The sequence below is a fragment of the Mobula hypostoma genome, chromosome 3, assembly GCF_963921235.1.
Source record: "Mobula hypostoma chromosome 3, sMobHyp1.1, whole genome shotgun sequence".
Classification (NCBI taxonomy): domain Eukaryota; kingdom Metazoa; phylum Chordata; class Chondrichthyes; order Myliobatiformes; family Myliobatidae; genus Mobula; species Mobula hypostoma.
In genome coordinates this window covers 169,295,557-169,322,838 of record NC_086099.1, presented here as the reverse complement: position 1 = coordinate 169,322,838, position 27,282 = coordinate 169,295,557, and the positions used below count along the sequence as shown (strand labels likewise).

The window sequence follows — 27,282 nt, the reverse complement described above, 5'->3', positions numbered from 1 at the left end:
TTTGGCAGGCAAGGTGAGGCAAAATCCCAAGAGATTCCAATGGTATATGAAGAGTAAAAGGTATGCTCGGGAGAGAAAAGGTCCCCTAAGCATCAATATGGCTTCCTGTGTGTGGAGTAGAATGAAATGGGAGAGATTTTTAATGAATACTTCTCTTTACTTTTACCGTCTGGCCATCTGCTTAGAGTCAAGTTGGTGCAATAAACACAGGAAATTTAACTCTTGTATTAAAGTCACAGAGTCATAAAACACTACATATTTCTCCGTTCACCCTAAACCTATGTCCTGTAGATTTAACTTCACTCACCCAACCACAGGGGAAAGATTGCTTGCCTTTATCTTATCTATACCCCTCATAATTTTGTATACCTCTATAATATTTCTCCTCCATCTCCTACGCTCCAGTGAATAAAGTCCTAACCTATTCCACTCAGATCCTCAAGTTCCAGCAACATCCTTGTAAATTTTCTCTGCACATTTTCAAGTTTATTTATACCTTTCTTGTAGATAGGTGAGCAGAACTGCACACAATATTCCAGACACAGCCTCACCAATGTCTTACACAACTTCAAAACACCATCCCAACTCTTGTACTCAGTGCTCTGATTTAAGAAGGCCTACGTACCAAAAGCTTCCTTTACAACCCTATTCTGTGACATTCCATTCCTTTGTTTTCTGTTTTCCTTTGATAGTATCAGAGCAAAACAAACAAAACTGTCAGAATGAGAAGAAAGCTCAACTAATTTGTCTTGACATGAATTTTTAAGAAGAGGAACTTTCTGGATAAACATTATTGGTAATAATTTACTCTATCACTGTGCCACGTCCCATTTTACAAATCATATTAAATCTATATCAGTGTTAGTGATACTGAATTCACTTTTCAATAAACATGAACAAAACTGTTCTAACAGTACCAAATGAAACCATAATATTTGAATTTATGACAACATTCATGTGATGGTTAACATCACAGCTTATGTGTTAAAGACAGATATGCAGTTTAAGCTGTTGTATATAAACAAATAGTACATAGTCAGGGGAAGACACCCTGAATCTGTAATGGTGCACTAAAAAACTTCAATTTTTTAAAATCGCGATAACTTAAATATACAAATGTATTTACATTTGCATATTCTGATACTGTTGCAATAAATAGTTATCACTATACTTACATCACCTTCATGACCCTCTCTGAGGTTATAAGTGAGATTGTTATAAATGTCTTCCTTGAATTTTTGGGAATATTCTGGGTACAGCTCCAGCACCTCATAGAGGCCTTTCAGGTTAATACATTGCAGGTCGCAGTAGGTTAGAGCTTTCACATCTGCACTGGTTTTGATAACCTGATCTTTGTCTGCAAGATTTGCACCAATCAGATCACCTTTACCTGTAATACAATAAGGAAAATAGATCAGTGTGGCATTTCATAAAGCACGGGTGAGTTGAGGTTGAACATTGTGAAATTAGCTGGCAAAGGCATGTTTGATTTCTCAAGGTCTCAGGGAAATGCAATGTAAAGATAATATACTAAAACAAGGGCACTGCATCTATATCTGTATGTACAGTGGATTTCATCTGTGGCTTTATTTACTGTACATATTCTGGAGATTATGTCAGCAACCGCTGAGGATTCCTGTTTGGCGCAAAGATCGTGGTTCACGATATACAAGTTATCTTTAAGCAAAGGGCAGGATCATCTAGTGGCCTTGGTAATGTCTTCAGTGAGCCATGACGCTGGGTACATTTTTAGAAGCTTGGTGAGCAATCTTAAACCTCACATATGGCGAGGAAGTGTCCTGGAGAGCTTCTGCGAAGTTCACTCTGCCAGTGGACATTTTTGCAATTGGCAGGAGTGCATTAAATAAGCATCTGATCATTCAGGATACAAGCAAGAACTGCATAGGAGGCACCCTGCTTTGAAGATGAGGCCACTGAGCAGCTGCTGCAGGAAATGAAGTGAAGAGGGGCATGTTGTGCTTGACTGGCCTGGCAATGGCACCATGGTAAGGCCAAAGACGGGTGAGATCATCTGCCGTGCCTCTAGTGTGCCAAGTGCTTTGTCAGACATGAGAAAACAAGTGGTAGGTTTTACACATTTGTCTGTTTCCCCGGGGAACATGTTTCTTGTCACTCAGTGGTCATTGTATTTTCAGGTCATCGTTCAAGCTCATAGCCATACAGGAAAGATCATTTGGTAAAGGCTCACAGCCGCCCAAGTAAGGATGGAATCAGAACAGAAACAGATTTATTAGCACTGACATAGACGCTGCGATATTATTGTTTTGCAGCAGCATTAAAATGCAAAGAAATATATTATTATAAATTATTAAAGGAATAGAGCATGAAAAGGAAACTATTAAAGGAATAGAGCCGAAATCTGACGGCAAGGGGAAGAAGCTGTTTCTGAATTGCTGAGTGTGGGTCTATAGGCTCCTGTACCTCTTACCTGAATGCAAATTAGCAGAATACATTAAAAATTTGCAATGGTTGTGCGTAACTGGAAACAATAAAGTCATGGTCACCCTGGAAGCAAAGGGAAAAGGACTTCAAAGACATTCTCCAAGGGAACACAAAGGGCCAGTTTCATGTCCGTTAATCTTTTCTGTTCTGGTGTATCATATTATGTTTGTGTACACAGCTTGGGATAATACTAGATAATAATAGTAGTCGTCATACTTTATTGATCCCGGGGGAAATAATGATACTAAAATAATGATAATCTATGAAATGGGGAGAATTGTTGAGATATAGTGAAGACAAGTGCACAGTGATACGTGGTAAGATCTTCAAAATTATAAATAAGTCAGTGATCTTGATATCCATGAACAAAATGCTGATTTATGTTGGCAGTAGAAACCTCTTGACCATACTTTCCCATGAACAGTGCTTTTGAACCTATCAAGTTCCTTTATCTTCCACAATAGGACCTTTAATCAGACCTGAAACCTCGATTCTATTTCACTTCCCACAGATGCTGCCTGATCTGTTGAGTATTTCTAGCAATTTCTGTTTTTATTTTAGAGGTAAATTTTTGTTTGTCAGACTGAAGGGAAGTGTACAGTTAACCACATTGAGGGAAGTACTTGGACCACCTTTTTTCTTAGTATGTTAGTGATCTGGTCTTGCATGCACAGGGCAAAACATCCAAACTTGCAGACACAAAGACAGAACACACACAAAGTGCTGGAGGAACTCAGCAGGAAATGAATCGACCATCACTGTTTCGGACTGAGACCCGTTTCAGATTGGAAAGGAAGGGGGGAAATGCCAGAATAAGAAGGTGGTGAGAGGGCACAAAAGACAAGCTAGAAGTTGAAGCCAGGTGGGTGGGGAAGTGGGGATAAAGTAAGAAGCTGGGAGGTAATAAGTGGAAAAGGCAAAGGGCTGGAGAAGAAGGAATCTAACAAGAGAGGAGAGTGGATCATGGGAGAAAGGGAAGGAGGAGGGGCACCGGGGAAAGGTCCTAATGGTGAACATGCCTCTACAGCCTGTCTTATCTCCCATACTGGCTTCTGTTCTTGCATGGCTTAATGGATGGCTGCAGAAGAAATATAATCAAAAGAAAAAAATGTGTGGTGTTAAACCTTTGATTGGAAAAAACAAAGAAAAGCAGTATAAACTAAACATACTGTAGAACACCAAAGCACAGTATAGGCCAACAATATTATTTGTTTATTTATTTAACCTACCCAAGATAAATCTACTCCTTTCCCCCAACATAGCCATCATTCTTTCATTCATGTGCCTGTTTAAGAGACTCTTAACTGTCCCTAATGTACAGTATCAGCCTCTACCATTAACTCTGGTGGTGAGTTCCATACACTTGCCACTTTCTGTGTAAATCAAAACTTACCGCTGACATCACCCCCTTATGCTTTCCTCCAATAACTTCCTATTAGTCATTACTGATTTGGGAAAATATTATGTATTCATGTACATTTTTACGCTTATGGTTGGTGTCAAGCTTCCCTGTGTCAATGTAAGTGTCAAAGGGCATTCTGTGCAGATGACTTACAAGCAAAATAAACAGCTGCATACTTGTTTCTCACCTCTCCGCCTCACTAGTGTGTGTTATTCACGGCCACCCGGCTTCCCAGTACAACAAACATAACAATTGGTGATGAGGTTACAAATCCTCACACAATACTTATCGTTTTGTTTCCTTTGGCAAGAAAAGTCTGCGTGCAACATTGGCAGTGTACTGTTGTGTAATGTGGGAGAACAAAAGTACGAGAAAATGGCTGCAAGAAGCATAGTGAGTGAAGAATTCGAGGGGAGAGAACGGGAATGCGATGGCTAAATAAAACAGATAAGAGAAGGAGAGAGAGACAGATAAGACAAGTTAACTTTTCGGGAACATGATTGTGTTTGAAAATGGTGACAATGTTTGCAAGTATGGGGCCATATTATGAAATGACAGAGCAATGGAATTTATATACTGAAAGATTTGAATATTTTGCACTAGCAAATCAACTTTCTGTTGATTTTGTGTTCCAACTTTTCTGACTGTGATAGGTGCAAAAGTGTTTAATTTATTATCCAGTCTAATGAAACCTGCTAAGCCTGGTGATGAGCTTCATGAGGTCATAGTTAAAATCTTAAAGGATCACTATTCACCTTTGATTATTGTTGAGTGGTTTAGATGTTTAAAAAGGAATTGAGAAAGGTGAGTCTATTTCAGTTTGTGGCGGTGCTGAAGCAATTGTCTGAACACTGAGTTTGGGCAGTCACAGACATCCCACCTCTCCTGGAAGTTCTGGGAGTCTCCTGCACATTAATAGTGGCTCCCTGATGCCCGCAAATTATATACAATATCCCGCAAATCGATTTTTTTGAGAGCGAGAGAGTGCGAGAGTGAGAGAGAGAGAGCGCGCGCTAGAGAGAGCGAGTGCGAGAGCGACCATGAGAGAGAGAGAGAGAGAGAGAGAGCATGAGAGAGAGCGAGAGAACAGGCGTGTGAGAGAGAGAGAGAGAGAGAAAGAGCATGCCATGGCAGAGTGTTCCAAAAAAAGAAAATATAAAACGTACGTCACTCCAGACTACCCTAAAGTGTACCCCTGCCTAATAGGGGTCAAAAATAATGACAGTATTGCTCGCTGCACTGTTTGCAACAGTGACTTTTCTATTGCCCATGGTGAGTTAAGACTGTAAAAGACATGTTGAGGTGAGTTTAACAGGTGTCATTCGTTCATTAGCATAGCTAATGTTATTTAAACTAGCTGGCCAGCTGCTAAGGAGCTACTCTATTGCAGACATCCCACCTCTCCCGGAAGTTCCGGGAGTCTCCTGCAAATTGATGGTGCTACCTCCATGAAATGAGTTTTTGCAGGGTGGGAAATCTGCAGTCATTGAATGACACGTTACATGATAGTCTTGTATGTGGCCTGTGTAGTGAGGCAATTCAGAAATGCTTGCTTACAGAGGGCTATTGAGATTAGTACATCTATGGAGATGGCAGCTAAAGAAGCACAGCTATTAAGCGCATCTTCCCAAGTTTATAGAATTTCTATTGACTTTAAGAATGAGACACCTATTGGCAATCAGTGCTACCATTATGGAAAAACTAGATATTCAGCACAGGAATGCTGGAATAAGGATTTAGAATCCTAATGCTGTGGTAAAAAGGGACATATTGAATGCAACTGTGAAAGTAAAAAGACACTGTCAACCAAAAACAGTGTAATAAAGCAAAATGACTTCTGGAAAAACAGAAAGAAAGATGTGAACAAGATGGAGCATACTGAGGATGGACTGAGTGACTCTCATTCTGTGGTTGAAGAAGCTTCGCATCTTTTATCTGTTTCAGGACACAAAGATGACCATTGGGTGACCTCATGGCTGGATAGGGCCACAGTGAGGATGAAGATGGATGCGGGTATTGAAGAAACACACAGAAGTATTCAATGGAGAACTGAGCAGTCTGAAAGGTACAACTGTTACACTGGCTGCTAAGCCCACACCACACCCAAATGCCTGAAGGCAAGGCCTGTTCCATATGCCCTCATGCCAAAGGCAGAGGCTGAAGTGGAAAGACTGGTCCAGAGTAAGAGATTGTAACCAGTCTGTATAAGTAAATGGACAGCTCCAGTGGTTCCTGTCTAAAAAAGGGACGGGCCTTTAATGCTTTAAGGAGACTTCAAGGTACATTAACCCGGTTCCTACGGTTGAACAATATCCTCTTCTACTCATTGATGACACTTTTGCAGGATTGACTGCAGAGCAGACATTTAGCAAGATTGACTTGCGTCAAGTGCACTTGCAGATGCTGGTGGAGTCAGAATCACAGGAACTGGTGACCATAGTGAAGCACAAAGGAATATTCAGGTATCAAAGGCTTCTGATTGGCATCACCTCGGCTCCCGCAGTTTTTCAGCAAGCAATAGATCAGATCCTGAGTGGGCTGACAGGGGTGCAATGCTATTTTTATGACCTAATCATTACTGTGAGAAATGAGCGTGAGCACCTGCAAATCTTGGAAGCTACACTACAAAGACTCATGGAATATGGGCTAAGGGTCTGGAAAGACGACCATTGATTGAATATTTGGGCCATGTGATGACAACTCAGGGCTTCACAAGGCACCATCAATGGTAAAGACAATTGTGGAGGCTCCATCACCACAGAATGAAAGTCATTTAAGATCTTTCTTAGGCCTACAAACATACTATGCAAAGTGTGTTCCTAATCTAGCTAGCATACGGAAACCACTTCATGAGCTTTTAAATAAACTAACACACTGGCAGTGGACATATCACTGTGAAGAGGTTTTTAAAAGGCCAAAACAGCTTTGTCACAATCTGAAGCACTCGCATACTCCAACCCGTCATTGTTGCCTGCAAAATATCACCCGATGGTGTGGGGACAGTTATCACACATGTCCTGCTGTTGGGTGAAGAGCATTCAATTGCTTTAAGCACCTTAAGCAAGGCAGAATGCCACTATACCCAGATTGAGCAGAAAGCACTCGCAATACACACAAAATGCTGGAGGAACTCAGCAGGTCAGGCAGCATCTATGGAAAAGAGTAAACAGTTGATGATTCAGGCCAAGACTCTTCGGCAGTTCTGCAGAAAAAAAGGCTAAGAAGTAGATTTAAAAGGTGTGGGGTTAGGGGGAGAGAGAAACACAAGATGATCGGTGAAACCTGAAGGGGGAGGGATGAAGTAAAGAGCTGGACAGTTGATTGGTGAAAGAGATACAGGGCTGGAGAAGGGGGAGTCTGATAGAATAGGACAGAAGGCCTTGGAGGTGTTACGTACCCCGTAACTGGGTTGCAAAACCAGCAGAAATGGACCACTTAGTTGGAGTCTGAATTACTGGAATTAAGAAAGTTTTATTAAAGAAATAAGTAACACAGTACTTTAATCGTAAGGATATAAATGCAACAGGTTAGCAATGATAAAACACACATGTACACAGAACTAGGGTAATAATAATGAACCAAGCTCTATCACAGTCTAGGGGTAAAATGATCGGTCTCAAGTGACGCAGAGTTCAGTTCAGCTGAGTACAGTTCGCAGTAATCGCTGTTGTGCCGTTGGAGAGAGAGAGAGTGAATATGCAAATTCTGATTCAAACAGACCTTTGTTCTTCACAGTTAGCTTTCGGGCGAACCCTTTTAATGTCTTCTGTGGTCACCGACTGTGACCCCTCCGCTCCGGATACGATTGCTCTTCCGCGGTGAACCCGGCACCCAGGCAAGGGCGGACACACACACCAGGTTCCCGCCGATCGTACCTTTTCACCCTGTGCGTCTGTGGTCGGTCCTGCGACCAGACCTCCAAACTTTCACCAACTTGTGGGGGCACACTGCACCTCCAGGGTCTCGTTATCTCGTGATCTCGTGGTGTCTGTCTTGCAACCTGTTCCTTTTATCCCCCTGCTGGGGTATCGCCTGTCCATCAAACTTCAAACAGTTCAGGTTCAAAGAAACCGGTCTGTCAATACTCGGAACTGTGTCTCTTTTTGTTAATCTCTCTCTTCTCTCATTAACATTTTGAACGCTTCTCCCTTTGTCTCTCTTATCTCTCTCATCAGCATTGATCTTCTGATAACTTGGTTTTTCGTCACAGAGGAAAGAAAAGGGAGGAGCACCAGAAGGAGGCGATGGGAAGGCAAGGAGATAAGGTGAAAGAGGGAAAAGGGGAATGATGAAGTGGGGGGGGGGAGTATTACCAGAGGTTTGAGAAAGCGATGTTCATACCATCAGATAGGAGTCTACCCAGATGGAATACAAAGTGTTCCCCCAACCTGAACGTGGCCTCATCACTACAGTGGATGAGGCCATGGATGGACATATCGGAATGGGAATGGGAAGTGGAATTAAAATGGGTGGCCACTGGGAGATCCTGCTTTTTCATATTCATGGCCTCCTCTATTGTTATGATGAGGCCACATTTAGGTTGGAGGAACAACACCTTATGTTACATCTGGGTAGCCTCCTACCTGATGGCATGAACATCGATTTCTCAAACTTCTGGTAATGCTGCCCTCCTCCGCCCCACCACCATTCCCAATAATATTCTGGTGAACGCAGCAGGCCAGGCAGCATCTATAGGAAGAGGTGCTGTCGACGTTTCAGGCCGAGACCCTTCATCAGGACTAAGCAACTTATATGTGTGTTGCTTGAATTTCCAGCATCTGCAGAATTCCTGTTGTTTACCATTCCCAATGGCCTTTTCCCTCTCTCACCTTACCTCCTTGCCTCCCCATCACGTCCCTCTGATGCTCCTTCCTCCTTTTCTTTCTTCCATGGCCTTCTGTCCTCTTCTTTCAGACTCCTCCTTCTCCAGCCCTGTATCTCTTTCACCAATCAACTCCCCAGCACTTTACTTCATCCCTCCCCCTCAGGTTTCACCTATCACCTTGTGTTTCTTTCTCTCTCCCCTCCCCTCACCCTTTAAATCTACTCCTCAGCTTTTTTTCTCCAGTCCTGCTGAAAGGTCTCAGCTTGAAACATCAACTGTACTCATTTCCATAGATGCTACCTAGCCTGCTGAGTTCCTCCAGCATTTTGTGCGTGCTTCTTGGATTTCCAGCATCTGCAGATTTTCTCTTGTTTGTGATGGGAAGCACTTGCAATTGTCTTTGGAGTTAAGAAATTCTGTCAGTTCTTCTTGTAGCCCCCCGGCCAGCCTCAGGGTTGCTCAGCTCGCTGTCGTCTAGGTAAACAGCCTCGGCCCCACAAAACTGGGTAATTAGTTTGTGTGGATGCTGTGTGATGTACCCCACCCCGCCCAAATAACAGACAATACACCAGATACGATTAAATGATTTACTGTTTATAGATATTACTGGACCTATATAATTAACAGAGAATAAAATATAAAAGGAAAATAAAAGGCGCCACACTTATCAAAGTTCAATCTCTTTGTGCACAAACAGTTGGAGCTCAGGACCCTTCTTCTTCACCCTGCCACCCCTCGGACCACCTCGACCAGCCGCCTGGGACCAACAACGGTGGTCGACCAGACGCTCCACATGGTCCGTCTCCGTCTTTTCGCCGAATGCCCTCCTCGGGGTCTGACCCCGTTAGTGGACATCACAGCACCTGGTCCATTCTCTGTCTCTCTCTCCCGCCTTCTGCCCCAAAACCCAGCACATACAATATCTTACAGACACACCAAAAACATAACAACTATCCCAATTGGTTCATAACACCTTCTTATCAGTAACGTGATTCAACAAACTGCTTGCGGGAGGGCTTTCTCAGCATTTAACATAACAAAGAAGCATTCCCAAGTATAACATAACAAAGAAGCCATTTTAGTTAGCCTAGGCAGTAACATAAGAGACGAAACCCCCTTACACTCTTTTGTTGACAATTTACACTACTGGCAGATCGTTGCCCCTTGCCATCAATCTTTGGTCCACATGTAGACATTCCTTCCTTGGCTGCTAAGCAAATGCATTGTTGGGGTCTGTTACTATTGGCACTTCAGTGCGATATAAAGTACAGGAAGATCGAGTACCATTCAAATGCTGATGGACTATGCAGACTTCCTTTAGCTGTCACAGCTCCAAAGCCATCCCTGAAAAAGATCTTTCTCCTCAAGGAAGCACCTACAGCTCTGATACCTGCGGCACATGACCAGAAGCACACACACATACTGATCCTGTTTTATCTAAAGTGGTGGACTTGGTAACACAAATGGAAAGGAGAGCCAACCGTAGAATTGAAACTTTACCAGGCTCGAAGGAAGGAGCTCATGGGCCAAGCAGGATGTTTACTGTGGTGTCATTCCTTCACGAGTAAGAAAGCAAGCGGTTGAAGGCCACATGTTCTTGGTTGTAATGGGCGCACACAGCATATGGCGCAAGGTTACCATCCTGAAGAGCACTACATCTGAAAATTTCAATGAGGAGCTACATTCCATCTTTAGCTGCTTTGGGTTTCCTCAACAGCTTGTAAGTGACAATGGCTCACAATTCTCATCTGAGGCATTTATGGAAGGAACCGGTATTCAGCCCATCGAGTCAGCACCAAATCATTCAGTCACCAATGGCTTTGCTGAACAATTTGAAACAAGCCCTCAGGACTTCAGTGGGAAGTGGATCCCTCAACCAGCGTCTTTGTACTTTCTTGCTGACATACCACAACACACCTCACACCACCACCAAAATGGCTCCAGCCACTGCACTGATGAAAAGACAGCTTTGTGTCAGGTTTGACCTGTTCAGACCTCCAAACACAAAACAAAATTTGCTAAATGAACTAGAAAACCCAAGCAGAGAGATGTGCAGAAGTCTCACAGCAGAAGAGAGAGTACTTGCCTGGAACTACATCTCTGGAGCAAAGTGGATACCTGCAATGGTGGTGACACAAACTGGTCCTGTGTCGTACGCAGTGGAAACTAGTAACCAATACATCTGGAGAAGGCATATTGATCAGCTACTGTCCACTTTTGACAACCAACCACAAACTGACCAATCCAGATCCAGTTGTAGAAATGGGACGGGATTCTGAGACAAGACTGCAGAACCTCCATTAAGATCAAATGACACAGCCTGTGGTCCCCCTAACACCTGTGCTCTCTGAGGTGCCCCCTGCTGACAATGCAGTACCCAAGCTGAGGTCTATACATACATCACCTTGTTAACTTTGTTATCATCCCCAAGTTGTTGGCATCCTCATGGGAACAGGTGGCCTCCAGACAGATTAAATCTCTAGTTTAGTGACTAACCCTCAGCACACGGGGGAGAATAATCCCCAAGGTATTGTCTGGGAATACAGGCAGTCCACACTCTTTCCTTAGTTTAGAAAAAAAATGCCTTTTATTGTTGGTTGGACTTGATGATTACTCCATTAAATGTTAATAGTTCAGAAGCTGCTCTGTGTACGGGAAGAGGGAGAAACCTTTAAATTAAGGAGAGGGATATATATACTTTGAGCCTCACATGCTGTTGCCAAGCTTCACTGTTTGTTCCATACTGAACGTCATGTGAGAGGGTATTCTGTGTAGATGATTTACAAGCAAAATAAACAGCTGCATGTTCGTTCCTCACTTCTCCATCTCTTGTGTGTGTTATTCACGGCCACCCGGCTTCACAATACAACAAAGGTAACAAAAAAGGCTGTCCACTCTATCTATCTCTTATCATCCAATATATCTCTCTCATCTTCCTTTGCTCCAAAAAGAAAAGCACAAGCTTGCTCAACTGAATGGCACAATTCTATTAGTTGTAAAGGAGCAGATTTAAACAGGAGCCTTCATAGTTAAAAGTGACAGGGAGGTTGAAAAACTGTTTTTTTAAAAAAAGCAGTATATGGATCCCAGGGTTTAGAAATGGTGAGACTGAGTTACATGGCAGAGTCATTCTTGATCTGTTCACTGAAATATCAACAGACTTCTGAAAAGTGTGTCTCCAGTGGCTGCTTGAATCACATTAATATCATAGAAATAGCTTTGGACAGCATAGGCAATGCAGGAGAGCTCATAATTTTAGCTTCTCTTCCTCTAATATGACAACATCTCATTTATGAGTCAGAGCCTGTTGTGTCATTGCTTCACATTATGATTCAAGACTATGTATTAACTTGTTTGCGCTTTTTTCTGCTCCAAGTACTTGCATCTGCAGGAGTCTGCTGCTACTCCAAAACCAAAGTCCAGAGATATCACCCAAAATGTAGTTCTGCCACATCACTGAAACCAAAATTAGGACAATAAAAAAGATTTGCTATCCCTTAGATGTCTTGCTGACTCATGGTTCTTCCCCTCTGCCCCAATTCTTCCCCGATTCCTAAATGGACTTTGAAGCTTTGAATATTACCTGATTTTTTTTAATATACAGTATTTCTGTTTTTGTACATTTTTTAACATCTATTCAATATACATAATTGATTTACTTGTTTATTTATTATCAGTATGTTTTATTTTATTTATTTATTTTTCTCTCTGCTAGATTATGTATCACACTGAACTGCTGCTGCTAAGTTAACAAATTTCACATCACATGCCAGTGATAATAAACCCGATTCTGATTCTGATTCCCAGCACTTTTTTATGGGGAAATCCAGTACTAGTCAAACTGACATTGAACAGGTTTTAACAAGACTTAAAGGCTTATACTTTATACATGCAGTACTACATGTGCAGATTCTCTTTTCTTTGTACATGATTCTCAATTTCACTCCATTGTCATCACTCTATCAAAGTCTTAGAAATCTACATCTATAACATTTTGCTAGTTACTTTACAGCCCAAGTGCAATGATCGAGGAAGGTTGTGGTATTACCCCCTCCCCTGTTCCGACTACTCAATGAGCAGCATGGAAAATATATATTGATTTACTGAGTGATCCTCCCAAAAATATGAATGAGTAAATGAATTGGGATCCTGAAATAAGGGATTCTAACAGAGTGGTTGCATCCAACCATAACTGTTGTTGAAACTAATATCAAGTAATTAAATTTAAAAAGTCCGATAGACATGAACCTGAAGAATTGTTGTTAAACTCCATTTGGTTCTTTAACATTCATCAGAGAAGGAAATCTGCCATCCTTATTCAGTTTGACCTGGATGTAACTCTGACCCATAAATGTGGTTGACACCTAACTGTCGTCTCAGTTTGGGGGCAATTAGGAATGGACAATAAATGTTGTCAACAGCCAGTGATGTCCTCCTCCTGTGAACAGATAACACTGGGAGTGTTGTTCCCAAATTTAAAGATGATATTACATTTTTAGCTACAGTTTTATAAAGTATGGGAGACTATAAACACAAGAGATTCCGCAGATGCTTGAAATCCAGAGTAACCTACATGAAATGCTGGAAGAACTCAGATCAGGCAGAATATATGGGGAGGAATATGGGCTAAGGCATTTTATCAACAGGATGAGTTGCAGCGTAAAAGGTGGACAAATTTGAAAAGGATGAATACAGGACTGAAGGTGTTGTATCTGAATGTGCGCATATACGGAATAAGGTAGGTGAACTTGCAGCACAGTTGTAGACTGGCAAGTATGATGTTGTAAGCATCGCTGAATCATAGCTGAAAGATTATTGCTGGGGCTTAATGTTCAAGGATACACTTTGTGTCGAAAGGACAGGCAGGAATGCAGAAGGGGCGGTGTTGCTCTGTTGGTAAAAAATGAAATCAAACCATTAGAAAGAGGTGACATAGGGTTGGAAGGTTTTGTATCATTGTGAATAGAGCTAAGGAACGGCAAAGGTAAAAAGACCTTGATGGGAGTTGTATACAGACCTCCAAACAGTAGTAAGGATGTGGCCTACAAATTGCAATGGGAGATAGAAAATGGATGCAACAAGGGCAATGTTACAATAGTCATGGGGGAACTTCAATATGCAGGTAGATTGGGAAAATCAGGTTGGTGCTGAATCCAAGGAGGGGGATTTTCTAGAGCGCCTATGCGATGGCTTTTTAGAGCAGCTTGTGACTGAGCCCACTGGGGGTTCAGCTATTCTGCATTGGGTGTTGTGCAATGAACCAGAATTGATTAGACAGCTTAAGCTAAAAGAACCCTTAGGGGCATATGATCATAATATGATCTAATTCATCCTGAAATCTGAGAAGGAGAAGCTAAAGTCAGAAGTATCAGTATTACAGTGGAGTAAAGGGAGGCATGAGAGAGGAGTTGGCTAGAATTGATTGGAAAAGAACACTGGCAGGGAATGACAGCAGAGCAGCAAAGGTTGGAATTTCTGGAAGCAATTTGGAAGGCACAGGATATATACATCCCAAAGAGGAAGAAGTATTCTAAAGGAAAGATGACACAACTGTGGTTAACAAGAGAAGTCAAAGCCAACATAAAAGCCAAAGAGAGGACACATAATAGAGCAAAAATTAATGGGAAGTTAGTGAATTGGGAAGTCTTAAAAGACCAACAGAATGTAACTAAAAAAAGTCATTAAGAAAGTAAAGATGGAATATGAAAGTAAGCTAGCCATTAATATTAAAGAGGATACCAAAAGTTTCTTCAGATACCTAAAGTATAAAAAAGAGGTGAGAGTGGATATTGGACTGCTGGAAAATTATGCTGGAGAGGTAGTAATAGGGGATAAGGAAATGGCAGATGAACTGAATGAGTATTTTGCATCAGTTTTCACTGTGGAAATCACTAGCAGTATGGTGGAAGGTCCAGGTGTCAGAGGTTATGAAGTGTGTGAAGTTACCATTACGAGAGAGAAGGTTCTTGGGAAACTGAAAGGACCAAAGGTAGATAAGTCACCTGGACTAGATGGTGTACACCCCAGAGCTCTGAAAGAGATGGCTGAAGAGATTGTGGAGGCATTAGAAATGATCTTTCATGAATCACTCGATTCAGGAATGGTTCTGGAAGACTGGAAAATTGCTAAGTCCCTGCATTCTTCAAGAAGGGAGAGAGGCAGAAGAAAGGAATCTTGTCATGGTCCCGGCCGTCTCTTCCGTTTATTCCTCATGTTCTCCTAATTCCGTTTTCCCCGTGTTTCTCCTGGTCCCCCGTCTGTCTCTCTCTCTGTTTGTGTGTGTGTGTGTGTGTGTGTGTGTGTGTGTGGGCACGGTGCTCAAAATCCTTTTGTTCTCCCGGGCTTCCTGATTGTGGCGCACCTGAATCTCATCTAACCTGTAGCATAAATACCCTGGCTTTCCATCCACTCATTGCCAGATTGTTGCTTCAGCCAGTGTGGTAGTTCATGTCCCAGGCTGCTTAGAATTTTGTATTCTAAGTTTTGTTTCCGTGCTGTTGTTTGCCGGTGTTAATTCTGTTTCTCCGTGTCAGTGTCCTGCGTTTGGGTTCACCCGTTCGCCTCAACAGTTAGTCTGACCTCAGTGGTTGGAAAGATATTGGAGTTGATTAATAAGAATAAGGTCTCAGGGTGCTTGGAGGCACACATGATAAAACAGGCTGTAGTCAGCGTGGTTTCCTCAAGGGAAAAACTTGCCTGACAAATCTGTTGATATTCTTTGCAGAAGTAACAAGCAGGATGTACAAAGGAAATCGGTTGATGTTGTGCACTTGGATTTTCAAAAGGCTTTTGACAAGGTGCCACACATGAGGCTGCTTAACAAGCTACGAGCCCATGATATAACAGGAAAGATTCTAGCATGGATAAAGCAGTAATTGGAGACGAAGAGAGGGAATAAAGGGAGCCTTTTCTGACTGGCTACTGGTTGCTAGTGGATTTCCACATGGGTCTGTGTTGGAACTGATTCTTTTGATGTCATAAGTCAATGATTTAGATGATGAAATTGATGGCCTTCTTGCCAAGTTTGCAGACAATACGAAGATAGGTGGAGGGTCAGGTAGTTTTTAGGAAGTAGAGAGGCTACAGAAGGACAGACAGATTAGGAGAATGGGCAAAGAAATGGCAGATGGAATACAGTGTCAGGAAGTGTATGGTCATGCACTTTGGTAGAAGAAATGAAAGAGTAGACTATTTTCTAAATGGAGAGAAAACACGAAAATCTGAGGCACAAAGGGACTCAGGAGTCCTTGTACAGGATTTCCTAAAGGTTAATTTACATGTTGAGTCAGTAGTGAGGAAAGCAAATGCAATATTAGCATTCATTTCAAGAGAACTGGAATGTAAGAGCAAGGATGTAATGTTGAAATTTTATATAGTACTGGTGAGGCCTCACTTGGAGCACCGTGAGCAGTTTTGGGCCCCATATCTTTGAAAGGATGTGCTGAACCCAGAGAGGGTTCAAAGGAGGTTCACAAAAATGATTCCAGGATTAGGGGTGATGTATTAGCATGGATGAAGGATTGGTTAACTGATAGAAACCAGAGAGTTGGGATATATGGGTGTTATTCTGGTTGGCAGTGAGCGTTGTGCCGCAGGGATCAGTGCTGGGCCCACAACTGTTCATGATATACATTAATAATCTGGAAGAGGGGACTGAGTGTAGTGTATCTAAGTTTGCTGATGATATTAAATTGAGTGGAAAAGCAAATTATGCAGAAGATACAGAGAGTCTGCAGAAGTGAGTGGGCAAGGGTCTGTCAGATGACATACAATGTTTGTAAATGTGAGGTCATCCACTTTGGAAGGAAAAATGAATGAGCAGATTGTCATTTAAATGGTAAATAATTGCAGCATGCTGCTGTGCAGAGGGACTTGGGAGTGATTGTGCATGAATCACAAAATGTTGGTTTGCTGGTGCAGCAGGCTATCAAGAAGGCAAATCTCATTGCTAGAGGGATTGAATTTAAGAGCAGGGTGGTTATGCTGAAACTGTACAGGGTACTGGTGTGGCTGCACCTGAAGTGCTGCATGCAGTTCTGGTCTCCTTACTTGAAGAAGGATATACTGGCTTTGGAGGTGGTGCAGATGAGGTTCACCAGGTTGATTTCAGAGATAAGGGGGTTAGACTATGAGGAGAGATTGAGTCGCCTGGGACTGTACTCGTTGGAATTCAGAAGAATGAGAGGAGATCTTATAGAAACATATAAAATTATGAAAGGGATAGCTAAGATAGAGGCAGGTAAGTTGTTTTCACTGGTCGGTGAGACTAGAACTAGTGAACATGGCCTCAAGATTTGGGAGAGTAAATTTAGGATAGAGATGAGAAGGAACTGCTTTTCCCAAAGAGTGGTGAATTTGTGGAATTCTCTGCCCAATGAAGCAATGGATGCTACCTCAGTAAATATATTTAAGACAAGGTTGGATAAATTTTTGCATAGTAGGGGAATTATGAGTTAGGGGGAGAAAGCAGGTAGGTGGAGATGAGTCCATGGCCAGTTCAGCCATGACCTTATTGAATGGCAGAGCAGGCCCAATGGGCTGGATGGCCTAATCCTGCTCCTGCTCCTTATGGTCTTATGTTCTTATGGGTTATCATATGAAGAGCGCTTGATGACTCTGGACCTCTATTCACTACAATTCAGAAGAATAATTGGTGACCTCATGAAATATATCGAATGGTGAAAGGCTTTGACAGAGTGGATGTAGAGAGGATATCTCCTATTGTGGGAGAGTCTAAGATCAGAGGACATAGCCTCAGAATAGAGGGATGTCATTTCAGATCTGAGATGAGGAGAAATTTCCTCAGCCAATGAGTGGTGAATCTGTGGAATTCTGAGGTTGGAAGGCAGAGGTTGATAGATTCTTGATTAGTCAGGGCATGAAGGGATATGGGGAGAAGGCAGGAGATTGGGGCTGACAGGAAAAAATGGTAGAACAAACCCGATGAACCAAATGGCCTAATTCTGCTCCTATACCTTATGGTCTTAGGGTCTTATCAGGACTCATCAGGATTGGATGATATTATTATTTCTTATGTAGTTGAAAAACTTGGGAAGAGTATTGAGGTTGCAAGGCCTTAAGTCCATAAGATCATATAATATTTTATCAGAATTAGGCCATTTGGCCCATTGAGTCTGCTCCAGCATTTCATCATGGCTGATCAATTTCCTTTTTAGCCCAATCTCCTGGCTTCTTCCCATATCCCTTCATGCCCTGACTAATCAAGAATCTTCCATCCTCTGCCTTTAATATACATAAAGACTTGGCCTCCACAGTTGACTGTGGCAACAAATTCCAGATATTCACCACTCTCTGGCTAAAGAAATTCCTTCTCATCTCCATTCTAAATGGGTTTCCCTCTATCCTGAGGCTGTGTCCTCTGGTATTGGACTCTCCCACCATAGGAAACATCGTCTCAATATCCACATTATCAAGTCCTTTCACCATTTGATGGGTTTCAATGAGATCCCCTCTAATTCCACTGAATTCTATTGAATAGAGGCTCAGAGCCATCAAATATTTCTCATCTGACAAGCCCTTCAATCCTGAAATCATTTTTTGTGAATCTCCTTTGAATGCTTTCCAATGCCAGCACATACCTTCATAGATAAGCGGGTTCAAAACTGCTCACAATACTCCAAGGAAGTCCTCACCAGTGCCTTATAAAGCCTCTACATTCCATCGTTGCTTATATGCTGTATTCTCGTCCTCACGAAATGAACACCAAAATTGCATTTGTCTTCCTCACCACCAACTCAAACTGCAAATTAACCTATAGTAAATCCTGCACGAGGATTCCCAAGTCCTTCTGCACCTTAGATTTTAGAATTTTCTCTCCATTTAGAAAATAGTCTACTCTTTTATTTCTTCTACCAAAGGGCATGATCGTACACTTCCCGACATTGTATTCCATCTGTCACTGGCAGCCAACCAGAAAAGGCTCCCTTTGTTCCCACACTTCACTTCCTACCGATCAGCCAATGCTCTATCCATGCTAATATCTTTCTTGTGATACCATGGGTTCTTAACTTGTTAAGCAGCCTCATGTGTGGCACCTTGTCAAAGGCCCTCTGAAAACCAAGTACACAACATCCATTAATTCTCCTTTGTCTATTCTGTTTGCTATTTTATCAAAGAATTCCAAAGGGTTTGTCAGGCAAGATTTTTCCTTGAGGAAACCATGCTGACTTTGGCCTAGTTTATCATGTGCCTTCAAGTAACCTGAAACCACATCCTTAACAAACCTTTCCAACTACTGAGATTAGATTAACTGACCTATAATTTCCTTTCTTCCAACTCTCTCCCTTCTTGAGTAGTGGACTGATATTTGCAATTTTCAAGTCAGCTGCAACCATGCCAGAATCCATTGATTCTTGAAAGATCATTACTAATGCCTCCACAATCTCTTCAGCCACCTCTTTCAGAACCATGGAGTACACCATCTGGACCAGTTGACGTACCTACCTTCAGACCTTTCAGTTTTCCATGCACCTTCTCCCTAGTAATGGAAACTTCATTCACTTTTGCCCCTTGTCACTTTCAAACTGTTAGTGTCTTCCACAGAGAAGATTGATATAAAATATTTATTCAGTTCATCCGCCATTTCCTTGTCCCCCATTACTGTTTCTCCAGCATCATTTTCCAGTGGTCCAGGCAGTACTCTCGCCTCTCTTTTACATTTTATATCTTTCACATCTGAAGAAACTTTTGTTATGGTCCTTAATATTATTGGCTGGCTTACCTTTGTATTCTATCTTTTCCTTCTTTATAACTTTTTTGGTTGCCTTCTGTTTTTTTTAAAACTTGTCAATTCTCTAACTTCTCACTAATTTTTGTTGTATTATATGCCCTTTTTGGCTTTTATGTTGGCTTTGACTTCTCTTGTTAGCCACAGTTGTGTCATTTTGCCTTTTGATACTTCTTCCTCATTGGTATGTACATATCCTTTGCCATCCAAATTGCTCCCAGAAACTCCAGCCATTGCTGGTCTGCAATTATCCCTGCTAGTGTCCCCCTCTAATCAATTTTTTGCCACCTCCTTTCTCATGCTTCTGTAATTCTCTTCACTCCACTGTAATAATAATACATCTGGCTTTAGCTTCTCCTCAAATTTCAGAGTAAATTCAATCATATTATGATCAATTCCCCTAAGGGTTTCTTTGCCTTAAGCTCTCTAATCAATTCCAGTTCATTGCACAACACCCAATCCAGAATAGCTGATTCCCTAGTGGGCTCAACCATGAGCTGCTCTAAAAAGCATCTCAAAGGCATTCTATAAATTACCCCTCTTGGGATCCAGGATCAACCTGATTTTCCCAATCTACCTGCATATTTAAATCCCCTATGACTACTGTAACATTGCCCTTTTGACATGTACTTTTTATTTCCCTTTGTAATTTGTAGATCACACCTTTGCTACAGTTTGGTGGTCTGTATATAACTCCCTTCAGGGTCTTTTTACCCTTGCAGTTTCTTAGCTCTGCCCACAAGCCTTAGGCCCCAGGAAATAATTCCCGAATGAGATGGAGATACAGAATCCGGGGAATAAATGCAAACACAAAATAAAATAAATAAACTAAATTTGGAATTCAGCACCAAAAAGGGCTCAATTTTGAAAAAAAAAGCCTTAAAAGCAGAGAAATTGCATCTTGAATAGGCCACATTTTTCTAGCTCTCATTCTGTAAGAAAACAGTATCATTATTATTATTGTTATTAATAATAGTAATGATAAAAATAATAGACCTCTTCCTAGAATCAGAGGGTTTCTTTGTGGCAACACAGGACCAGGTGTTATCACGAAGCATTATCAAAAGTGCATAATAAAATACCAACAAATTCAAGATGATCAATACAGAAAATGCCAAGAGAAACCAGAAACAATCCAACACATTACAGGATACTGCAGCAGATTAATTGAAAATGATTACCTACACAGACATAATCAACGGCAAATATCGTTCACAAAAATCTTACTTTAAAATCCAAACTCATAAAAGACACCGTACCTACTATAAATACAAGCCTGATCTAGTTTTAGAGTCAGATTCCTACAAATTATCTTACAACCGATCCACTAATACAGATAGGACAATCTCTATTAACCATGCACATATAACATCACAGGATAAACAAGCGAGAACAACTTACTTAATACATATGGCCATTCCAAACACACATAACATACTGAAATCAATAAGTGAAGGACACCAGAAATATGCTGAATTAAAAGAGGAAATTGAAAGACTGTGGAACATGAACAGGTTATCTACATTGTCCCGATAGTAATATCTACAACTGGTACCATCGCAAAGTCACTACACAATAGCATTAAACAAGTAGGTCAACAAAGCAATATTTATGCAAATTTCTAGCAAGCCACAGTACTACAGACCACTAGAATAGTTTGAATGTTCCTAGCAATTGACAAATGAGCATGCTTGGTTATGCCCATACCTCAGGTTTTACCAGCTTGAACTGAGAAAAAATGATAATAATAATAATGATAACAGTGCACTGTCCCAAACAGAATGCCATCAGAACTGACAGATTATGCTAATCAGGATCAAAATAAGAAGTTATCTGATAATTTTTTTCTTCTAGATTCTGTAAATATAGGATAACATAAAAAGAACCTCTGGTAAAATCAGAACTGGTGTCAATAAATGCAAGATGGCTATTAACAAATCCAGATGGAATTTATTCTTATCAATGACAGTTATTAGAACTCATCATTTACAAAAGCAACCCTGAAATAATTGATAAAAGCTGCTCCTCTATCAGAGTGGTTGATGAATAGAGTATCTGATATTTCATACAGCTGTAACGTGCCAGCTTCTCTGTTAAGTGCAGGAAGTATCAGTGGAAAGGTGAGTCACAACTATTGACCAACAGGTCCAAGGAAGAAAAGGGAGAAGAAAAGAAATTCAGAATAGGGAGACTCGCTGACCTCGTTACCTGGATTTAGCCGTGATGTGTAGCGTGTGAAATGACGGGATTAGCACTTTCTCAGTCCGTTCTATTTTGAGCATTTATGTAACATGCTTTTTCTTCCCCCAGACCATGATACTATTGAATTCCTTCCCCAGGCCGTGAAACTTTGCAACCCCTGCCCCCATCCAGGTCTCACTACTTATGAAGCGGCAGTAGTGTTCACTTTTTAACATGTCATAAATGCACCTTATGCTAAATGTTAGTCTTCTGGAATATATTTTATTATGTTAACTTATTTATGGTAATATTACTCTACCTGTTGTGTGTGAGTTAAATGTACAGCGTTGTGCACCTTGCTTTGGAGCCATGTTGTTTTGTTTTATTTGAAATTGAACTTGTTTTAATATGAATGATATTCAATGTTTACTTGATGTGAAAATTAATATTTATGAATACTATATCCAGTACTTCTGCATATTTTCATCAACACCACTTCAAGGGAGTACAGGTGAACAGAGAGACACCCAAAAAGTTCAAGAATCCCTCAAGGCACCAGCATGGGTAGTTTACCTCGTCATGGCCCTTGCATTTTATTCATTTATCTTCACTTCACTTTTTATGTAACTGCGAAACTCCCTTCTGCATTCTCTTTGCTTTCTACTAAATTGATGTACAATACTTGCCTGGCTGGCTCACTAAACAAAAGCTTTTCTCTTTATCTCAGTATATGTGAAAATGATAAACCAATACAAGGTTACTCTATGACTCTGTAAGGCTGTTAGCCTTTTGAAGTCTAATTTCTGCATCTTAAGTATAGAAACAATGGAAGATAAATCAAGTTTTTAAAAGGCTAGCTGAAAGCAAGGTTGGTGTTTAAAAGAGTGGTTCCATTAGGTAGAACACATGCTCAAGTCTTCATCTGTATGCTCACTGATTTTCCTGCCAGATCAGAATCTGCTTTCTGACCCACGAGTGCTTATAGCATTCTGCTTTTTCTCTCTCTATTCCAAATTTTAGCATCAACGGTTTCTTTCTTTTCTTCCTGCCAGGTCTATCTGAGTAACTTCTACATCCAATAATCAAAATGGTCTTCCTTTGCATAAACAATCATGGAAGTTCATGTTCTCTGCATAAACAATGCATTCTGCATTTCCACAGATTTTCTGCGAGTAATTTATTTCTTATGCTTCCTCATGTTTTCCTTAGTAACAGATGCAAAATGCTGGAGGAACTCAGCAGGTCAAACAGCATCCATAGAGAGGAATAAAGTCAATGTTTTGACTGAGACTCTTTAACCAGGACAGAAAAGGAAGGGGGAAGAAGCCAGAATAAGAAAGTGGAGGGGGGAGTGGAAGAAGTACAAATTGGCAGGTGATAGGTGAAGCCAGGTGATGGGAAAGGTAGATGGGTGGGGTAAAGTAAGAAGCTGGAAGGGGACAGGTGGAAAAGGTAAGGTTTGAAGAAGAAGGAATTTGATAGGAGAGGAGATTGAACAGTGGGAGAAAGGGAAAGAGGAGGGGAACCAAAGGGAGGTGATAGGCAGGCAAGAAGAAGAGAAGTGATGAGAAGGAAACCAAAATGGGGAATAGAAAAAGAGAGAAGGGGGATGGGGGAAATTACCAGAAGTAAGAGAGATCAATGTTCATGCCATCAGGTTGGAGGCTACCTTGATGGAATAATGAGGTGTTGGTCCTCCAAGCTTAGAGTGGCCTCATTGTGGCAGTAGAGGAGGCTTTGTATTTCCAGCATTCACAAAATCTCATGTTTTCCCTATTCCTTAAGATATGGAAAGAGGCCATTTGTTCCCTCATAACAATGTCAGATTTTAGAGCCATTTCATCGATCACATTGTCCCACTATTTTTCCAAAATGTGGCACACATCCTGACAACACTTAAAAGGAAGTTGTTTGTGATTTCTACCATAACAGTAATATTCTTGTTTGTGCCAAGTAGAAATTGTTTGAGGAACTTGCTCCCGAGGACACTGTATTTGCCCTTCTGATGTTGTGCAGACACTTTGACAGTACTTCTGGTAAAATAAGAGTGGCACAGTAATTCCTTGGCATCATTTCAGAAAATTTCTGAAGTCAGTGCAATATCAAAGTCAAATTCTCTTGTGACAACAACCACTTATGAATAGCTCCCATATGAAGACTGCAGACAAACTGATCTTGAGAGGGCATCACTGAGAAATGCAACAGAATCACTGGAGTTCCCAGAATGCACTGCCCGAGAGAGTACTGGGAGCAGAGTTGCTGACAACATTTAATAAGTGTCTAGACAAGCACTTGGATTGCTTAGGCATAGAAGGCCGTGGGCCAAGTGCTGGATGATACAGATGGGTGCCCACTGTTTCCAGGCTTTATGACCTTATGAGCTTGTCGGATGCTTCAATAGCCTGATGTTGTCAGCAAGAACGTCTCCTTTCTGTAACTGAAGAATCAAATATTTTGCACCAAGTATCGTTTTAAAATGCTTTGATGTTGTTTCATCTTTCGCTCAAGATAACGCCAGCGAACAACGCTATCTTGGGCGACATCTTCCAGATAGTCCACAAAGCTGTTTCTTTCACTTCTTTTACACCTTCTCTTTTTTTTAAATGTGCTTCTGGCGCTGTTGGAGACTGTGATCTATAGTTTGAAGGTGTTTTTTTGGGACAATTGGGCAATCTGGCACATTCCTGTCCCTGAGAAAGTTTCAGGAGGTGAGCAGCCTCGAGGCCAAGAAGCTTAGGGACTGGGTGCGAGCCTATGATTGACTCCATTTTTCGCTGACCTCACTGATTAAAGTGTTGAAGAAAATTGAAGCAACGAAGCGAGTGCGGAAGACGAGCCAGTGTTCAGCACCAACGACCAGCCTCCCGCTCGCTGCTGCCGCAGGAAGGGGTCTACGTGTGATGGTCTGTCGCCTGCTGCTCCCAAAGGAAGGCTCCAACATTCAAATGCTCTCTCTCTCCCTTGATGCTGTTGGAAGATGGTATGAAGTTCTCGCTGCAGTTTATGGATTGAATTCTAGTTCACTTGGACTCTTTAATTTTATATTTTTATGTTCTGTGCTTTTGCCTGTTCTTCTTTGTTGCTGTTTGCAAGATTTGTTTGTTTTTTTTGGTGCATGGTGGGGGGGGGGGATGAATGTTGTTGATGTTCTTGTCGCCATTTGCATGACTTCTTTTTTGCATGTTGGTAGTGTTTACTGTTCTTGTTGCTGTTTGTGTGATTTATTTTTTGCGTGTGGCGGTGGCTGATGTTTTTCTTTTGAACAGCTTTCATGGATTTCTTTGTTTTGTGGCTGTCTGGAGAAGACGAATCTCAGAGTTGTATACTGCATTCATACTTTGTTAATAAATGTACCTTGTATCTGAGGACACTCTTTGGACCTTTAATTAAAAACTCCAATTTCTTCGGTGCAATCTGACTCTCAAGGGCCCATATCACTTTTTTTTCTGTCTCATCAGCAACATTATTTGCTGCAAACCAATTTTTCAAAATATTCTAAATAAAAATTGAAGTATTCTTCTGATGTGTTAAATTATGAAACTTTTCCACATGTTGCCAATTTATTGCTCTGCAGTTTTGTTTTCAACAGCATGGGTTTAATTGTAATAATGATGTTATCAGTTACTCACGTTACAAAGCAACGTGCAGTAGAAAATAGTACCTGGTTTAGGCCAAATTCACATCATCAACATTGTGATAAACTTCATTTATACCAAAGACGAAGACATACAAGTTCCTCTGTGTGCAGCCAGTATTATTCCTTTCCTTCCTGACTCAGCCTGCTGGTCATCTCCCAATAGACAATATTTCAGCAACACAAGGCAGACCAGACCAATAAGGCATACAACTCAATAAATTACAATCAATATTCCATCAACACTCATTTATATCCACTCTACACTCATCAACACAGCCCACACTTATCATCCCTCACCACACCCATCGATATTTCTTTACACCAGGGACTCCCAGCCTGGGGTTCACAGATCCCTTGGGTAATGGTAAGGGTCCATGACATAAAAATGATGGGGAGCTCCTGCTTTTCACTCATTGATACACCTTTATGTTCATTGACTTTACATTCAATAACTCCCAAGTAATAAATATTCGTCAATATTACTCAATACATATCAGACTCTACCAGCACCACTGCCCCTCCACAATCATAAACCTAAAACTCATTAGCAAACTCTCTCATTCATACCACCTCAGCACACTTAACAACTCCTCCCTCATAGTCACTAATACCCCAACATACACATCTTCATATTTACGCCCACATGCAGCATCATTCCACACATGCATCAAGACTCCCACACTCAATGCTGCCGTACACCCATCTATAAAAGTCTCAAACACATCAGTAATCCCCAAACATGTCAGTGCTCTAACATACTCAGCTAAATTCTTCACACTGTTCCCCCTTCCACCTTCATCAACCCTTTGGATTTCTCATTACCTCCCTCACACATCGACAGCTCACATGTTCAGCAACACTGAAAGTCTCATCCACACCCTTCCAAAATACTCCTACCCTCATCGATATTGCCCTGCACTCAATCAGACCAACTTGCATTAATATTCCTACACTCATCAAAAACTAAGACTCCCCACACTCAGCCCTACATCGCTAACACTCACCAATGACCCAAATGGCTCTCAATGCCATTTTGAATGCTTCTTCCCCACCTCCAGCTATCAAGATCCTGAGGTTCCCAGGGATCAGTGGGGTCACTGCGCATCTTCAAAGAGTTCTTGAGCACATTCTTGAATTGTTAACCTGGTAATCTTCTTTCATGACAGAACTTGAAGCAAAGTGTCCATTTCAGGAGCCTGTGATCAGGCATGCAAATAATTTGGCCTTTCTAAAGTAATTCAAGCCTCAGATCATGCTGCTAATAGATAATGAGTTTTGGATCAAGTCTGAAACTTTGACTTTCTGATGCTCTTTTCCTCAATTGACTACGGGCTTTGTTGGCACATTCATCATTATCCCCATCCTCCCCACCCCTACCTCCTTCCATCCCCTACTATCTTGACCCCACCACATACATCAGCAGTGAGTACATACATCAAACCACCTCCCCACATATATCATCATCGCTTCATAACTATTAGTGCTCTCCTACACTTATCAATACGCACCCATCAGCAGTCCAGTATCAATGCATTGTCTACACTCATCAACAACCCATAATCAGCAACACACCATCCACAGTCATCAACAACACCCAAACCTCTTTAAAACCCACCACGTCATCAATCACATCAATACCACTCAATGCTCAACGAGAACCCTCCATAGTAAGCAGTATATACACCCACCAACACCTACATACAACCAACACACACAAAATGCAGCATCTGCAGATTTTCTCTTCTTTGATCTAGATAAAAGTGAACATCTAAACCCCTGTCAACACACACACTTGTTGACACCTATACATTCATTGACACCTTTACTCATCAACCCCTTAAACTCACTGAAATCCATATAAATGAACACATACCCTATTAACAACCACACTCATTGACAGTCTCCCATCATCAATCTCACACTCATCAAATGCTATTACCATGCAAGCATTTCATGTAATCTGGCTGTGGTTAGAGTCATAGAGCAATATAGCAAGGATACCATGTTGCCCACCCAGCTAGTCCCAA

The 27,282-nt window shown here is 41.4% G+C and overlaps 1 protein-coding gene across 1 annotated transcript in view; it reads right to left on the bottom strand.

Moving 5' to 3' along the window:
• kcnh8 (potassium voltage-gated channel, subfamily H (eag-related), member 8) overlaps positions 1-27,282 on the bottom strand; it is a 460,036-nt gene that overhangs the window by 53,900 nt on the left and 378,854 nt on the right. Inside the window, exon 11 of the mRNA XM_063042495.1 lies at positions 1,176-1,390. Within this exon, the coding sequence (XP_062898565.1) occupies positions 1,176-1,390 (215 nt within the window). The remainder of the gene's footprint in view (positions 1-1,175; positions 1,391-27,282) is intronic.